The sequence below is a fragment of the Lissotriton helveticus genome, chromosome 9, assembly GCF_964261635.1.
Source record: "Lissotriton helveticus chromosome 9, aLisHel1.1, whole genome shotgun sequence".
NCBI classification, from domain to species: Eukaryota; Metazoa; Chordata; class Amphibia; order Caudata; family Salamandridae; genus Lissotriton; species Lissotriton helveticus.
The window spans coordinates 561801487-561818652 of NC_136070.1; the positions used below are offsets into that span (position 1 = coordinate 561801487).

The following is a 17166-nucleotide window of genomic DNA, read 5'->3' on the forward strand; positions in this document are numbered from 1 at the left end:
CGGAGGCCCCCCAGAGGCGACGGCCCGAGATACAGCTGATATCCTGGTGGCGATCCAGAACTCCAGGGTAGCGCTGGAAACCAAGATGGACGGGATGGCTATGGACATTAACTACTTACGCCTTGACCTCAAAAAGGTGGCGGACAGGGTCACCACCACGGAGGGGGACCTGACAGTATTGCAATCCGAAGTCCGACAGATGAGGGAAACGATTGCAGCCCTCCAGGAGCATAAGACCCGCTTGGAAGACCGGGCTGAGGATGCAGAAGGGCATTCCCGGAGGAACAATCTCCGCTTCCTGGGATTTCCGGAGCGCTCCGAGGGGCCAGCGGTGAACCTATTTCTGGAGGAATGGATCGGCAAAGTCTTCCCGAACCTACAGCTATCTAAATTGTTCGCAATTGAGAGGGCCCATAGAACTCTGGGACCGTTGCTGAAGCCGGGATCTCCTCCCAGGGCCATAATAGCTTGTTTTGTTCAATTTTAGAGACCGGGACGTGATCCTTCTGCATATCCGCAAGTCCGGCCCACCCAGGTATGATAACCAGGATATTCATATCTTTACGGACTACACCAGAAAAGTTCAAGACCTGCGGAACGATTTTTTGCAGGTTAAACGACGGATGCGGAGCCACGGCATTAAATACAGTCTGGTCTTCCCAGCCAGGCTCCTAGTACAGCATGGCGATAGGACACACTTCTTCGACCGCCCAACGGATGCAGACGAATGGATGGACGCACAGGGCCTAGAGGGCCACGACCACATGCAAGGGTGGCAGGAACAACGGCAACGGAACTCACGCCGGCGGAACCAGCGGCGCGGAGAGGGGGGACAACCTCTGGGAGAACGCGCTGTCACACAGAAGGAACGCATCACGGTGGGCCCGGATGGCACACTCCGCGCGGAACTAACGGCAATTTCAACACTGAACCAATTCTCCCCACTGTGTTTGGTACAAGAAACGCAGTCCGATGCGGGGGGAGCCACCAGTCCGGGGGTAGAACCTGCGCAGGACGAGTGACTGGTAACTCAGGTGGTCGATAGGTTGCATGGGGGGTCCAGGACACTGTGAGTATCTTTATACTTTAATCTGGGAGGATCATGGAAGCCTGACAAGCTAGGGAGGGGGCTGTTCCCCGGAGTGGTACAAGTATAAAAGGATGGGGACGGTGGGGGGGCGATAACCAAGTGTAACACAGTGCTTGTTCTACTGTGCCACTTCACCTTAAGTGACCGACTGTAGAGTGCCTAGGTGGCCGGCTAGGCCTCAGCCGGGCAGGGCTGCACGGTGCCAGTCAGTCGGCTGAGGACCCAAGTACGAGGTGAAAGGTTTTTTTTTGGACTATAAAGTATTTAATTGCAGTGTTTATTTTGTTTAATTCTTTAATTGTGAGTTGAAGAGAGGGGTTTGAGGGGGGGTGAGTCTTTGGGGCGGGATTCGAGGTCTCCTGGTCGGTTCCGAATCGGGGGATGCGGTGCTACCGCCTGAGGGTGGGTAATGTTCAGGTTCCCAGTTTTGTTTCGGGGTGGGACTACTGCCTGTGAGGGGGAAATGTTGGGGTTCCTTGTTATGATTGGAAGAGGGATGCTGCCGGGTCATTTTACACTCTTGCAATGTATTGTTTAGGTTGTCTGCTTTCTGGTGGGTCACGTCACACTGTGGAGACGATTCCAAGGGGCGCCAAGTGGGAGCTCCGAGGGAGACAAATGCTACTATCTGATGGGTGACGCGTGTAAATACAAACTACTGACATGGAACGTTAGGGGCCTCAATAACATGGTTAAGCGGATTAGAGTAGCTACATATCTCCAGCGTTATGGGGTCAGTTTTGCTTTCCTACAGGAAACGCACCTCTGGGGGGGATTGCCTTAAATATGTCCAGCGTAGGTGGCATTGTCAGTTTTTCGCCACGTCCTACTCAGGGTTTGCTAGAGGGGCGCTAATTTGGGTGGCACCGGGAGTCCCCTTTAAAGCCGTACACTCAAAATTGGATCCAGAGGGCAGGTTTGTCATTGTGGTGGGTACTCTGGATGGGCGTAGTGTTTGCCTGGTGAATGTTTACGCCCCAAACACGGATGATGGTGAGTTTTTGGGTAAAGTGTTGAACCAGTTAGACATAGACCCTGACACGGAGCTCCTGCTGGTGGGGGATTTTAACTGTGCACTAGATGGGAATTTAGACAGATGCCCCCCAAAGCTTGATGCCAAACCAAAAATGAGAGATACAATGGCCCAGATGCTCCAAAGTTCTGACCTCATAGATGCATGGAGACACCGCAACCCGGTTCGACGAGTGTACTCGTGCTTCACGCCTGCTGCCAACACACACAGTAGACTAGATTATTTTTTCCTGCAGGGCGTGGTCATGGATAGGGTGGAGGAGGTCCACTACTTGGCGAGATACCTATCTGATCACTCCCCGCTCCTACTCATGTATTTGGTGGGCGGACCACGGCTCAAGATCCCGCTCTGGAGACTCAACACAGAGGCCTTCGGAGACCCCACCTATAAAGAGGCTATCTCACAGGGGCTCAGGACATACCTAGAAATAAACTGGGGGTTAGCTACGACGAGAGCAACTGAATGGGACGCTATGAAGGTTGTCCTTCGGGGGCAGCTATGTCTACGGAGGTAGGGGTGAAACGGGTGCTGGAACGGGAACTCCGACAGCACGAGGACCGCTTGGCGGAGATAGAGAGGGACTTCCCCACAGATAAGGAGCAACGGCCTGAATGGACGACTACACTGCAGCAATTGGGAGACACCTGGGCCTCGCTTGGCAAATTTAACTGGACAGCCAGCAGGCGGAAATGGTAAATGGAGGGTGACAGAGCTGGTAGACTGTTGGCACGACTGATACGGGCGGAAACCCAACCTCACCCTATCTTGGCGATGCAGAATGGATTGGGCCGGGTGGTATATACCCAGCAGGCGATCAACGAGGTGTTCCGATCCCATTTATGTAAAATATACTCGGAAGCGCAGCCGTTACCGGGCACCGAGCCCGTGGAGGTGTACCTCGAGGGGTACAGCTCCCTGAGATTGAAGCGAATAGCCAGGATGACCTGGGAGGGCCACTCCGAGAGGAGGAAATTCGTACTGCAATAGCCCACCTGCAGACAGCAAAATCCCCGGGGATGGACGGTTTAGCGGCCAAACTATATAAAGAGTTCAAGGGAGTCCTGGTTCCAAAACTTCATGAGGTGGCAATGGAGGCCTACGACCGGGGCTCGCTCCCAGACTCCATGCGGGCAGCGACAATCGTAATGATCCCGAAGCCGGGTAAGGACCCTATCCTCCCCGGATCCTATCGTCCCATATCCATGTTAAACGTGGACTTGAAGATCATCAGCCAGGAGCTGGCCTCCAGACTCCTTCCCTACCTTCGCCGCCTGGTTCATCGCTGGCCAGAACACCTTAAGGAATATCCGTCGCCTGGCACACGTCATGCGAACACTAGCGGGACAAGCCAAACAAGACACACTGGTCTTCTTGGATATCGAACAAGTGTTCGACTCGATTCGTTGGGCCTACCTCTGGAAGGTGCTTTTAAAACTAGGCCTGGGGGAAGGGTTCGTAAAATGGGTTCAACTACTATATACCAATTTGGAGATCTCGATTGGTCGTAACCCGACCGATTTTTTCTACCATAATATGGGACGGATACTTCGGGGTTTGAAGGGAAGTGTCGCCTTCTGGAACACCCTTAAGATCTCTCTGATGGGGAAGATCGCCCTAATCAAGATGGTGGTTCTCCCACGCCGCCTATACTCGATGCAAGGATCCTTTTACGAGTTGCCGCACTGGACTTTTCGGGAATTGGATTCCCTCTTAGTCCTGCTTTTATGGAACGGGAAAAGATGTAGGTCGAGTCTAGAGATCCTGAAGCGTAGCTGGGGCTCGGGTGGAATAGAAGTCCCCGACCTAGAGCTGTACTATTTTGCGTCGCAGCTACAGCATGCCGTTGCATGGTTGGACACAAATCCCTCCTGGGAAAGGTCCCTGCTGGCAGGGGCCTATGGGAATGAACAACTGGGAGTGCTGCTTTGGCAGAAGAGGGGACGACGGGACCACGTTCCCTTGCTGGTTCGGTTGGGGGCCGCAATCTGGGACCGTGTGACATGACGCCACATTGGCCCCGACATGGATCTGTGGTTGATGCCGCCCTTTGCCCGGATTGCACAGGTCATGTCTGTAGACAAATGGATGGAGGGTGGTTGCCTGATGTTAGCCGACCAGTACCCAAATGATACATTCATCACTTACCAAGAGGCGGTCGCTACCTTTGAGCTGGGTCCAGGACAATTTCTTCATTACGCTAAACTAGCGGTGACTGCAAGGCAGTTATGGCCCTTGTTCCCAGAGGCTCAGGCACACACCCATACCTTAGTCACGATGTTGGCAATGGCGGGGGGCCAGAAGTTTGTGACCCACCTCTACAGGGCTATGCGGGAGGATGAGAGACTACGGCCCTTGGCGATAGAAGACAAATGGCAGCAGGCGTGTCCGCAGGACATCACCCCCCGTGATTGGGAAAAGATCCATGAAAGTGTGCGGAAGGTGTCGGTGAGCAATCACTTTAAACAAATTCAATATAATATTATACACATGACCTATCTCTCCCCTAGACGACTCCAGGCTATTGATAACACCAGGGATTCCTAATGCCCGAGGTGCCGCAGTCCCATGGCGGACTTTGTCCCTAACCTCCAGTCCTTCTGGAAATCGGTTTTAGAGATCTTGGCAAGGGTCTCAGGGTGGGTGATAGACCTGGACCTGCGCCCTTGCCTCCTGGGCTTAATCCCCATAAACCCCAAACGGAAAGTGAGCAGGCGGTTCCTCGTGCTGGGCCTGGCCACAGCCCGACGACGTATAGCGATCCACTGGCTGTCCCCACAGGGCCCAATCTTGCAGAAATGGAGGGCGGATCTACGGGAGTGGGCACTGGCGGAAGAAGCACACATAAGACACACAAGGAGAGACGGGAAGATACCGGAGCTCCTGCAGGCTTGGGGTGTGATGTTCCAAGAACTAGTGGGATTGGATGCCCCTCAGACTCAAAGATGCCCAGATTCCACGAACGTGGGACAGCGGGAGACCCAGACACAGGGTGGCACGATACATGATGATCCACCATAGAGAAGGGATGGCATAGACCCAATTTTTTGTTTACACTTTCTCCTTCGTTTCCAGACCCGGCAGCAAGAGGGGGGGGGAGTTGGGGGAGGGGTTGGGGGTAGGGAGAGGGACGGGACGGGTGAGTTCCTGGGTTGGCAAATATTGGTTTTCGCTTTCTTTTGAGAACAAAGTTATCGGGTGAGTGGTGGATAAAGCGCACTTCATTATCCTCGCCATGATTTGGAGGCTGGCCAAATGTCAGCCATGACCGGCGGACTTTATTATATACCGCGATTGTGATACATGTTGTCGGACTCAATTGTGTGCATATCCAGGGTGCTTTGCATTGGTATCTGTACGTAATCCTGCTCTGCACTTATGTTTAATAAAGGTTTTTGAAAACTAAAAAAAAAAAAAAAAAAAAACTCCTCTCTGCAGACACTAGAGCACTTTTTCTTCTCATTATTATGAACCTTTTAGGCGCCTCTGTTAATTGCCTTATCTTAAAGCTTATGGGTTTCGAGAGTACATATCAGCTTTTTATTTCCTATACATGCTGTCTGAGCCAGCTGTTTGCTATGCTACAGGAGGATTTTTAAAAGGAGCCCTTCGTTGGCATAATTCCATTGATTCCTAGCAATGTGTATGTCTGTATTTTATTACTTTTTATTTATGGCCTTTATGGGGTTTTAAGATGTGCTTTTTATTATGGAATTTTATATGGACATTATTATGAACTTAAGTATGTTTGTGTCTTTACGGCCGAATAAAGATTATTTGACTTGACTATTTCACTCGACGATATATGTAATCTGCATCACTAAACTAGAAATAAGCTTTAGTGCAATATGTGAGTGCAAAACATAAACACGGGCCTTTGCCTTCCTTAAATAATCATCTGCTAACACAATATGATTTGACTACAAATGGTATTAAACACAATGGGTTTCCATTTGTCCTTAGACGAAAATGGACCTATGAATTGTATATCCTTGTTGCTTCAGCCCCTGGTCATGTCATTTGCTTTTTGACTTTATGTTCAGATGTCGATGAGTGTCAGGACCCATCCAGCTGTAAAAATGGGCGTTGTGTGAACACAGTGGGCTCCTTCTTCTGCGAGTGCAGTGCACCTTGGAGCCTAGATGCTAGTGGCAGAGAATGTGTCCTTCCAGAGACACAGGGAGGTAAGAAGGGACACAGATGAGATCAATAGTGTGTGCATATGTCTGTGTATAGGTATGTAGATGTTGACGAGTAAGAATGGTACGCATTCATTGGAACGTAGGCTTTACCACGTGTTACAAGAACCACGTAATTGTTTCCACCCAGGTAGGTATCACACATGCCACTTTCTAGGACTTTGCCAAGCAGCAAGCAGGTAAGTGTTTTAAAATTGTATATTTATGCCCGCGCTCAGTTGCAGCAGCAAAGCAGGGTGAATGAAGGCTGTGTTTCACCTCTACCCACATGAGATTGAAACATTAAAGAAAGGTACGAAGTTTGCATCCACTGGGACACATTATAGCATTGACACTACAACACCCAGGAGGCCGAGTGCGGCCACGCCCAGTGAGGGGCAGGTGTTAGTTATTAAGACTCGAAAATGCAGCAACTTTGTTTTACTCCAAAAAAGCCACTGATGAAGAGAGCTTGCTGACTCTCGAAACGAGTTTGGCGAAATAGATACCCCTGACCTCTGTTCTTATCTACCGGCCCCCTCACTCTACTCTTTCCTTCATTCCCCGCCTTCAAAATCTCCTGGCCACACTGGCGGTAAACAATTTGTCAGTGCTAGTCCTAGGAGACTTCAATTTCTGGCCAAACGATCCTGCTGAAAGCGCCCTCTCCAAGGAGTTCACCGATCTGATGACCAGCCTCAACTTCACGTCTCATGTCCATAGTCCCACTCCCATACAGGGTCACACGCTGGACCAGATTTGGACATTAAACATCCCTACCACACCCCCCACTATTTCTCCCTGCCCTTGGTCAGACCACTCGCTCTCCCTTGCCCTAGCCCCGGAGGCCAAACCCCCGCCCCCAAAAAACATCTGGATCAGGAAATGGGGCAAAGCCGACATGCCATCCCTTTGCTCGTCTCTGGCCAAAACCAGTCCCGACCTTTCAGGTCTTGCTGCCCCAGCCCAACTGACCACTATTAAAAACTGGTTGACCCATGCGGGCAATGAATTCGCTCCCTTGCGACGTATCACGGTCAAGCGGGCCCATGCAGCTAACCGATGGTTCACCCCAGATCTCAAGGTGAAGAAACTGGAGGCTCGTAGAGCCGAACGCGCATGTAGAAGAGCGTATTGTCCCGCGTTAAAAACTACCTACCTTTCTGTACTCCAGACTGACAAAAAAGGCATCCTCGATGCAAAAACCGAGTTTTATTCCAACAGGATACTGGCAGCGGAATCCCAGTCCAGAGAAATTTTTGCAACAGTGCATGAATTGGCCTCATCCGACACAGCCACGGCTGCGATTCCCCCTTCCCAACATCTTTGCGACTCACTCAACGAATTCTTCGTTGAGAAGGTCGCAATGATCAAAACCAATATCCCTCCCGCATCATCCACATTCATCAATCCCTCTCCCCCTCCCACTGCCACCAAACTAACCAACTTTCCCCTCCTGACCAAGGACACACTCCCCCCACTGCTCCAACGGGTGAAATCGGGTTCCCCCCTGGACTTTGGCCCTGCTCACATCCTCAGAGAAATTTTTCTAGCTTGTCCCACCCCGCCTCTCACACTTCTCAACGACTCACTCAGCAATGGCATTGTCCCTAGCCTCCATAAAACCGCGGTCCTCATCCCACTTTTAAAAAAGGCTGGGGCCGACCCCTCACTTTCTTCTAACTATCGTCCCATTTCTCTCCTACCTTACCTGGGAAAGGTCTTGGAAACCCATGTTACCAAGACCCTGAGCACTCACGTGGAGGCAAATCGCTGCCTCTCCTCTTGTCAGGCGGGCTTTAGGCCCCTCCACTCTACGGAGAAGGTGGTGATTTCAGTGATGGATGGGCTACGTGAGGGCATTGATATCAACCTCTTGCAAGCCCTCATCCTCTTAGATCTGTCCGCCGCCTTTGACACGGTGGACCACCTCACACTCCTCACTCGTGTCAGGGCGGCGGGCATAGAGGGCTTAGCCCTCTCATGGCTTGAGTCCTTTTTGAGCGGAAGGACTCAGGCGGTCCGCCTTGCTGGTTTCGCCGCTGCCCCCCGTAGGGTGGATTGTGGGGTCCCCCAGGGCTCCTCACTTTCCCCGCTTCTGTTTAATTTATACATCTACCCCCTTATGTTTATGTTGCAGCAGCTCGAGGTCACGGTGTTCAACTACGCCGATGACCTCCAGCTAATTTTTAATCTCTCCAATTCCCCTTCATCCGCCCAGAATGTTCAAACAGTCATGCTGTTCATCCAGGACTGGATGAACTGCAACCACCTCAAACTCAACCCGGACAAGACAGAGTTGGTCTTGACCGGAGGTGGTTGCAGCCCCTGGTCTCCCTCATATTGGCCCCCCTCCCTTGGTGCTCCCCCAACCCCTGTCCCCACAGTTAAAACCCTTGGGATTCTTCTCAACCCACAACTCTCGGTTCACTCCCACGTCAGCTCAGTCGTGTCCTCCTGCTTTTTTTCCCTCAGGACAATTAGGAAGATCTCCCGCTTCTTCTCCCTCCCGGCATTAAAAGTAATTGTGATGGCAATGGTGCTCTCGCGCCTCGATTATGGCAACATAATCTATAATGGCGCGCCTGCCTATGCCATTCACCGTCTACAACTAGTGCAGAATCAGGCTGCGCGCCTGATCCATGGCCTGCCCAAATTCCATCGTGCTACTCCTCTGTTGCAGGCATTACATTGGCTACCTGTAAGAGAGCGAGCTTTATGCAAACTCGGCTGTCTCACCTTTCAGGCCAGGATGGGCACTGCCCCTGAGTTTATATGCTCAGCCATCAAGCCTTACCTGCCGGCCAGAGAACTCCGATCCACCCACTTGGCACTCCTGACCATTCCCCGTTTTAAAAAAAAGAAGGCGGGAGGAGCAAAATTTGCGGTCCTAGCTCCAACCTTTTGGAACTCTCTCCCTATGCATCTCCGAACCTCACCCTCTTACATCGAGTTCCGAAAAAGCCTTAAAACCTTCCTGTTTTCCCGAGTTTTTGCCGCTTAACCCCCTCTCGTTGCTATTGCTGGTTATCTACTGAAAAGCGCCAAGAAACCGCGTGGTAAAAGTGCGCTCTACAAATGTTTTTAAATTCAAATTAAATTCAAATTCAAGAAATTGAAGTGTTTCCTGCCTGTTGTTCACCAGCATGTGGCAATAAAAGAGCGTTTTAACAAACTTCTGTGTGGCCATTCCGAATTGGGATCCTGGATTATGTTGGATTTGTAGCGGCCCTTCCTGGTCGCGGTAATGGCCCATCGTGCATAACCACCTTTTGCTAGCACCTACCTGGTGTCAGTGGATTTAAGGCAGGAGGGGAGCGACGCTATCCAGGTGTGCGTGTATGCCTGCGCTCAGTTGCAGCAGCAAAGCAGGGTGAATGAAGGCTGTGTTTCACCTCTACCAACATGGGATTGAAACATTAAAGAAAGGTACGAAGTTTGCATCCACTGGGACACATTATAGCATTGACACTACAACACAAAGGAGGCCGAGTGCGGCCACGCCCAGTGAGGGGCAGGTGTTAGTTATTAAGACTCGAAAATGCAGCAACTTTGTTTTACTCCAAAAAAGCCACTGATGAAGAGAGCTTGCTGACTCTCGAAACGCGTTTGGCGAAATAAGAAATTGAAGTGTTTCCTGCCTGTTGTTCACCAGCATGTGGCAATAAAAGAGCGTTTTAACAAACTTCTGTGTGGCCATTCCGAATTGGGATCCTGGATTTTGTTGGATATATATATATATATATATATATATATATATATATATATATATATATATATATTTATTTTTTAACAAGACCGAGTTGTATCGGAGGAGTTTCAGGACACTGTTTCTGTTAATTCCAGGCTCGAAGGGAAAAGGACTTTTACGGTTGAGGCGTATTGGGGGCCAGAGGTGAGAGACTTTTCTTCGGGGATTGCGCTTTCCAGAGCACAAGAACCCCGTTCCCAATTGAATCCAGGACCCAAAGAAGGACACTTGCACCAGGTCTATGTCATGTTCCCAGTTTGCTGTGAGAGGAGCATTCTGGGTACTGTAGTTTGCCGACGCAGCTACAGGGGATTGTACGGACTTAACCCGGTGCACCTGGATTGTCCACTGATGACAGAACGAGGGGAGGTATTTAAAGTGCTCTGGCGTAAAAAGCAATATCGAAGCAGGCATCTGAGGAAGACATTATGTTGAAACGCGTCATGCCAAATGCTTTTTTGAGTTAAAAGCCCTCACCTGGAAACCCCGCTGTGTCTCTCCAGTTCTATTAATTCTTGGAACCTTCGCGGCATATATATATTTTTTTTATTTTTTTTTAACAAGACCGAGTTGTATCGGTCGAAACACGTCATGCTGAGGCACTGGCCAGGACTGACTGGTTGCTGCATTTATGGATTCTGAATAAAGCACAGCAGTTTTTCACTACGTCCCTCGAGTGGTCCGTACCTGTGTTTGTGCTCCGTGGAGGTTTGGTGACAACCCGGAATTTGCTTTGATATATATATATATATATATATATACATATATATATATAGATAGATAGATAGATAGATAGATAGATAGATAGATAGATAGATAGATTAGCATAAGTCTGCCATCTAGTGTAGGGCTCGGAAGTGTGCAAATAGTTTTTCTTGGAAGAAGTTCTCTTGGGTTCAGTCATGTGTTTCTCTGCTCCGTACGACATCGTCAGTAGGATCTTTTTTATCATCGTCAGTATTGTTATAGATCGACATTCATATTATACATCTAAAATCGTCTAAGAGAGATTCGATTCCATTCCGGACTTACCGGCCTTCTCCCTTCAGGGCAGAAATTCTCTTCGACTTTTTTTTTATTATACAGAAACTACTAAAGGGTATGGCTCTTCCGGAGTGGAATGAGTTTATTGGCAATTACGACATCTGCTTGTTCCAGGAGACTTGGAGTCTGGTGCCCCTGCATAAGTCAGGATTTACCACATACTGTGTTCTGGCGATTAGTTCAGGTAAAGAGGGCCCTTCGGGGGGTCTCCACATCTGGATCAATATTGCACTAAACTGGTCCATTATTAAACATAACTCCCCATATCAGGATATTTTGCATCTGACAATAAGAGGGAGAGAAAATGCTGCCTATATGGAGGTTTTTAATGTATATGCGAGGGGTTCTCCAGGGGCCCAGTCATCATCAACCATAACCACTTTAGAGTTTGAACTGTCCTCTACCCCCCCACCTCTGGTATCATTGTAGCAGGAGATTTCAACTGCACATTTGAACCATTGAGTGGAGAAGATATTCTGGGAAGAAGACAATAAATGGGCTATTCCAACTTTAAATATAGCGCCAATAAAGAAGTGGACCCAAGGGGCTATACAAATTAACGCCCTGACCCTAGAGTACAATCTAAGAGCCGTAAATGGCAGGACGCGCTCTGATTCCAGCGGGGCGAACACATTCAATAGGATTAGTTCCCCCTCACGGATCGATTACATCTTGTTTGACACACGGTTATGGGATGACCTTCTTGATATGGAGATCAAGCTCAGTCTGGACAGCGACCACAACCCCTTGTCTATGCAGATTATTCGCAGGTGGGATACTACATCCATTGTGACAGTTAACGCTTCGGTGCTGTCAACAAAGGAGTAGTACCGTCTAATTGCAATCGACATCTCAAGTGGCACATGGTTGCTAATCAGGAAGAGAAACTATCTAGTATAAGGGACCTTATAGAGCAGGAGATCATTGATTATGACCTTCTTAATACTACCTGTCAGGATACGCAAGATTTCAAGTTCGCCGGGATGTACCAAAACACAGAAGGAAGGTTAGGAGAGTTTTTTACTACCAAAGACTACAGAGAACAGAAAGCCTGCCTTCCTCGACCGTCTAATCCGTGGTACTCGGCCACATGTAGAGAAATGAGACTGTCACTATCTATAGCTCTTCGGGCAAAAGACCCAGTAAAAATAAGATTAGCTAAGAAGGACTATGCTAGAGCACTAGATCGAGCAAAGCGCACCTGGGAAGAATCCCACTGGCAAGATCTTAAATCTGCCGCACAGCTGAAGGATTCAACTGTGTTCTGGGAGCTAATTAATAAAAGCACTCGGAGGGGAATGGAACCGCTATCAAATCATATAACAGGGCGCCAGTGGTATGGCCACTTTTTTAGTCTCTATTGTGGGGACGAAGAGAATTTGTCTTCTAGGCCTGGGTCGCCATTATCCACCGATAGGGCACCGATACTAGCTGAAACATTTGGGATCAATGAGGTAACACTGGCCATAGCGAGCATTGCGCCAGGAAAGGCGGTGGGTCCCAATGGCCTCCCTGGTGATTTACTCTTGCATGACCCTAAGCTCTGGGCACAATTTATTCTGCTCGTGATGAACCTCATTGCCAGAGGACAAACTGTTCCTGACTCCTGCAAGGGAGCCGAGGTAGTGACCATCTTCAAGAAGGGCGATAGGGAGGATCCTGCCAACTACAGACCGATTAGTTTAATCGATGTAGTACAGAAAGTGGTTGGCAGGGTCCTTCTTATGAGGATGAGGTCCCGGATGGACGATGAAAACGTCCTATCACATTTCCAGGCAGGGGGTTGGCACGATGGACCAGGTTTTTAGATTCTATATGATTTATTGGAAATCTGTAATCATTGAGAAAGGCAGTCTCTATTTGGCATTCATTGATTTAAAGACTGCCTTCGACCTGGTCCCTCGTGCCAAGCTCTAGCAGGTGCTTTTAGGATCTAGGCATTCCCCCCCCAGCCCCCCTGCCCCTGATGCTGGACTTCATCAAACGCCTCCACGAGGGGAACTATGCCAGAATTAGGTGGGGTAGCCAGGGCCAGCTGACAGAAAGGGTGGCGGTGGAGAGGGGGGTACGCCAGGGTTGTGTACTGGCCCGACTTTGTTCTCTCTCTTTGTTAATGGGGTGGTAGACCATTTGAGGGAGGACCCAGCCGATGCCCCAACCCTGGCAGGCGAGAAAATGCCCACCCTGCTCTTTGCCGATGACACCCTCCTAGTTTCTAAAGGACCCGATGGGCCTGCAAAAACTTTTAGATCGGTTTAGCCAGTTCTGTGACTCACGGGGCTTAAGTATCAATACATCTAAAACCAAGTTAATGGCATTGTCACCATCCAAACGGTTCAGGAATTGCATCAAGTTGAATGGTACCCCATTAGAATTAGTCGAATCTTTCGACTATCTGGGCATACGGGTCAACAGTTTGATGAAGTGGAATCCACACTTGACCAAAATGCTGCTCAACCATAAAAGGGTGTCGGGGGCAATTCTAAGACACCACCAACTCTCTTCCAGCAGACCAGTAGCCCCGGCCCTTGTGGTGTGTGAGGGTAAAGCTCTACCGTCGGCCCTATACGGGGCGGAACTATGGGGATTCGAGAACACCATGGACCTAGTGAGATCAGAGAATAAATTCTACAGAGGTCTGGTCTCCCTCCCTCCATCCACCCCATTGATATCGCTCCGCCAAGATTATAGGAACCATTCAATTAAAGATATTGCAAGGCTTCGACCCCTACTATTTTGGGTGCGCCTGAGAAGGACCCCAGAATTGATAAACTATGCCACTGCCCTTAGTGAGCTTATTGAGCTGGATATAGGCAATAAGATCAGATGGATCTGCAGGCTTAAACAGCTTGCTTCTGACATCGGACTGGCTGAGGCATGGGAAAGCCAGACCCCGCCGTCAAAACAATTAGTTAAGAAAGCCAATTGGGAGTGGGTCCAAGCAGAGGAGGCACTCAGCTCCAATCGGGGCACTTTGTCAGAGCAGTTCCTAGATCACAAGCCTTTTCGAAAATTGGAACCCTTCCTTGATTTTATCCAATCCCCCAGAGAAAGGTCACTTTACCTGAGGCTGAGGTTTGGAACTCTCCCTCTCAATTTATAGCAGGGTGGAAACAGCACACTGTGAAATCTACTTTGTGCCCTGGCTGTGCAGCTCCCTCAGAATCTATCCCCCAATTTATTTTTGCCTCTCCTGCATACAGACATGCGAGAAGAAAATGGTTGAAACCGGTTTGTACCAATTTGGGAGCAGGAACTACAGGGAGGTGTTGCGCATCTTAAAAACTGACACATCCTCCCTCAGTGTAATCTGTGGAGTAGCTAAATATCTGGGTTGCACTTGGTTAACCAGAAGCAAGTTGCTGAGGGATAACAATAATGATACCAACTAATAAGAGTTAGGTCCCTTTTATGTCCACCGCTGTCCCTATTGACTATAAATCTGCCTGCTTTTTATTGTTTTTATATATTACTTTATATATTGATATTTCTAAGATGTGATTTTCTACTTATATTGGTTGTATGAAAATATGGTACGGACATTTAAAATTGGTATTGTTTTTAAAGTTATGGAATTGGATTGTACATACTTTTATGATATTTTATATTGAATAAAGTCATACAACGCAACTAAAGGGTATGGAAAAGACAGATTTTCAATTCTGCCCTTCCTGTCATTCAAAATTCCCTCATACCGATTTACACAAAGTGTGTAATTCCTGCCTCTCATCGCATCATCAAGAACAGAACTGCAAAGCCTGTAAATCCTTCAGGTCAAAGAAGACTCTTCGGGACCGTAAAGCAAGAAGAGTGCAAATATCTCAATACAGCATCGATGATTCACCGGGCATTTTCGGTTTGGAGGAACCGGAAACAGAATTGGTTTTTTTTCTTTTTCAAAAAACTTTATTGAAAACATGAACATCAAGTTACAAGGCATACAGGCGAGGATTCCGCAATGGAAGAGGGAGAAACACATCTGATATAAACATCATAGGAACAATAGTACATAAGTAGCCCGCATCAGTACATGGGAGGGAGTAACAGGAGGTGGAGCAGGAGGGGTCTGAAGAAGGGTCCAAGAGAGAGGGGCCGCGGGGAACCAGCATTGCACTGAGGCGGGGAAGTGGTCCTGTATGAGCCAGCCGCCGCTGCCGATTCGCCGGCAGGGAGCGCGGGAGAGGTCGCAGAGGGTGGGGTGCCCTAGCGTTGGAGGTATGAAACAAGGGGACCCCAGATGTCAAGCGGCCGGCTACGCGTCAGCATCAAGTCCCAGAATTTGGACAAAAGTGTCTGAATACCCACAGCATCCCGAGCCAAGCGCTGACCTTGGGCGCAGGTCTTCAACCCTAATGCATGGGGATCCTGCAGCGCACAAGAACAACCAGCATGGCGGTGAGTCGACGAGAGGCATCAGGACAGTGTTTCACAAAGCCTAAGAGGCATTTCAGCGGGTCTGGTGTGACGGGCGCAGAGGTGATCTCAGTGATGGCAGTACACACCTCGCGCCAATATGCAGAGACCCTGGGGCACAGTCAGGGATGATGGGAGAAATCGGCGGCGGGGGCAGAGCAACGGAGACATCAATCGCTCGGAGCAAGGCCTATTATGTACAGTTGAGCAGGGGAGCGGTACAGTCTGTGCAGATATATAAAATGTATGAGGCACAGGCGATAGTTAGGGAACAAACGTTTAGTTTGCTTGCAACAATACATTCAGACCTCCTGGGAGAGATCGGCGCCCAGGTCCTCACTCCAGTCAGCACGGGCTCGGTCAGCAGAAATTGAGTAAGCCACCAGTGTAAGGGCATAACGTCTGGAGACCAATTTGCAGGGGAGACAGAAGTTTATTCCAGCTCAATTGCAGTTATTGAGGTAGGGGGCTGTGGAAACGTGGGGTGCAACTTCCGGCAGGCCGCTCTAAGTTGGAAGTAGAGCAGGGTGTCCAAGGTGCCGAACTCAGCTGGAAGAGAAAAGAAGTCGCCTGCAGGATATAGATTGGATAGCGTGGACAACCCCAGGCGAGTCGTGCGTTTTACCATCCTGGCCGTCTGTAGGGAAGGAAATACTGGGTTGTATGCGATGGGCATGGTATTGGCGGAGAGCAAGCTGGAGCCAGAGTATCCCCGAAGACCATCCCAAGCCCAGCGCAGGGTCTCCACTGTATCAATCTCTCCGCGCGGGGGCTGTGCAGGGACGAAGATAGCCATCCGAAGCGGCAAGGGGGCCACAAGGTCAGCCTCCACCACCACGTGGGGCTGAAAGGGTGTCGGATGCAGCCAAAAGTGAAGGAAGTTGACTTGGGCACTGAGGACGTATAATTTGAAATCCGGGGCATCCAGCCCACCACACATTAAGGGGAGAGTGAGAACGTCAACTGGAAACAGAAATGGAGGCACATCAGTTGGCTGCTGATGAGGGTTCTTTCTCTCAAGACCGAAGCTCTGACTCCAATACAGAAACCCATACACCTGGGCAACAAACAGTGAGTAATTGCAACAAATGGTGTGTAAACTGCCCCAAAAAGTTACACCCTAGGATAAAAACAAATCTGCTGTTGGGCCTCCACTGCCTTCAGGCCATGGTCGGCACCGACAACTGATCACAGAAAGTCTGCCCTCGGCTCAGCTCAGAAAAGGCAGTCAAAGGCTATAGATCTGAAACAGTCCAACTCCGAATCGAAAAAATCTTTGGAGCCGAAAACATCCAAACGAGACACGTTCACATCTTTGGGAAACCAAAACCTTCGGATCCAAAAAGACATTCAGACTGTAGCTCTAAATCTAAAGCCTTGGATCCGAAACACTTGTCACCCAGGCATACAGGAGACAAAATATAGTTTAAAAAAAGTACAGTTGACCATTCTTCAGAGGAGGTTCAACTAGTCTTTAAAAAATTGCATCAGTAATTGAACAACAAACAAAAACATCTAGTAGTTCATCCAGATTCAGGAAGAACACTTACTAGACCTCCTCAAAAACATGTAATTCCTGCAAAGAAAAGAAAATAGGAGGATAAAGTCACCAGTCCACTTAGGATTACTCCTCCTCCAATACCACATACTGCTTCACCTC

At 49.2% G+C, this 17166-nt stretch overlaps 1 protein-coding gene across 4 annotated transcripts in view; it reads left to right on the forward strand.

The window, feature by feature from the left end:
- The window catches only part of LTBP3 (latent transforming growth factor beta binding protein 3), an 872522-nt gene that overhangs the window by 798753 nt on the left and 56603 nt on the right, over positions 1-17166 (forward strand). For all 4 annotated transcript variants that reach the window (XM_078660467.1, XM_078660465.1, XM_078660464.1 and 1 more), the window contains one exon: positions 6164-6304. In XM_078660467.1, coding sequence (XP_078516593.1) covers positions 6164-6304 — 141 coding nt within the window. The remainder of the gene's footprint in view (positions 1-6163; positions 6305-17166) is intronic.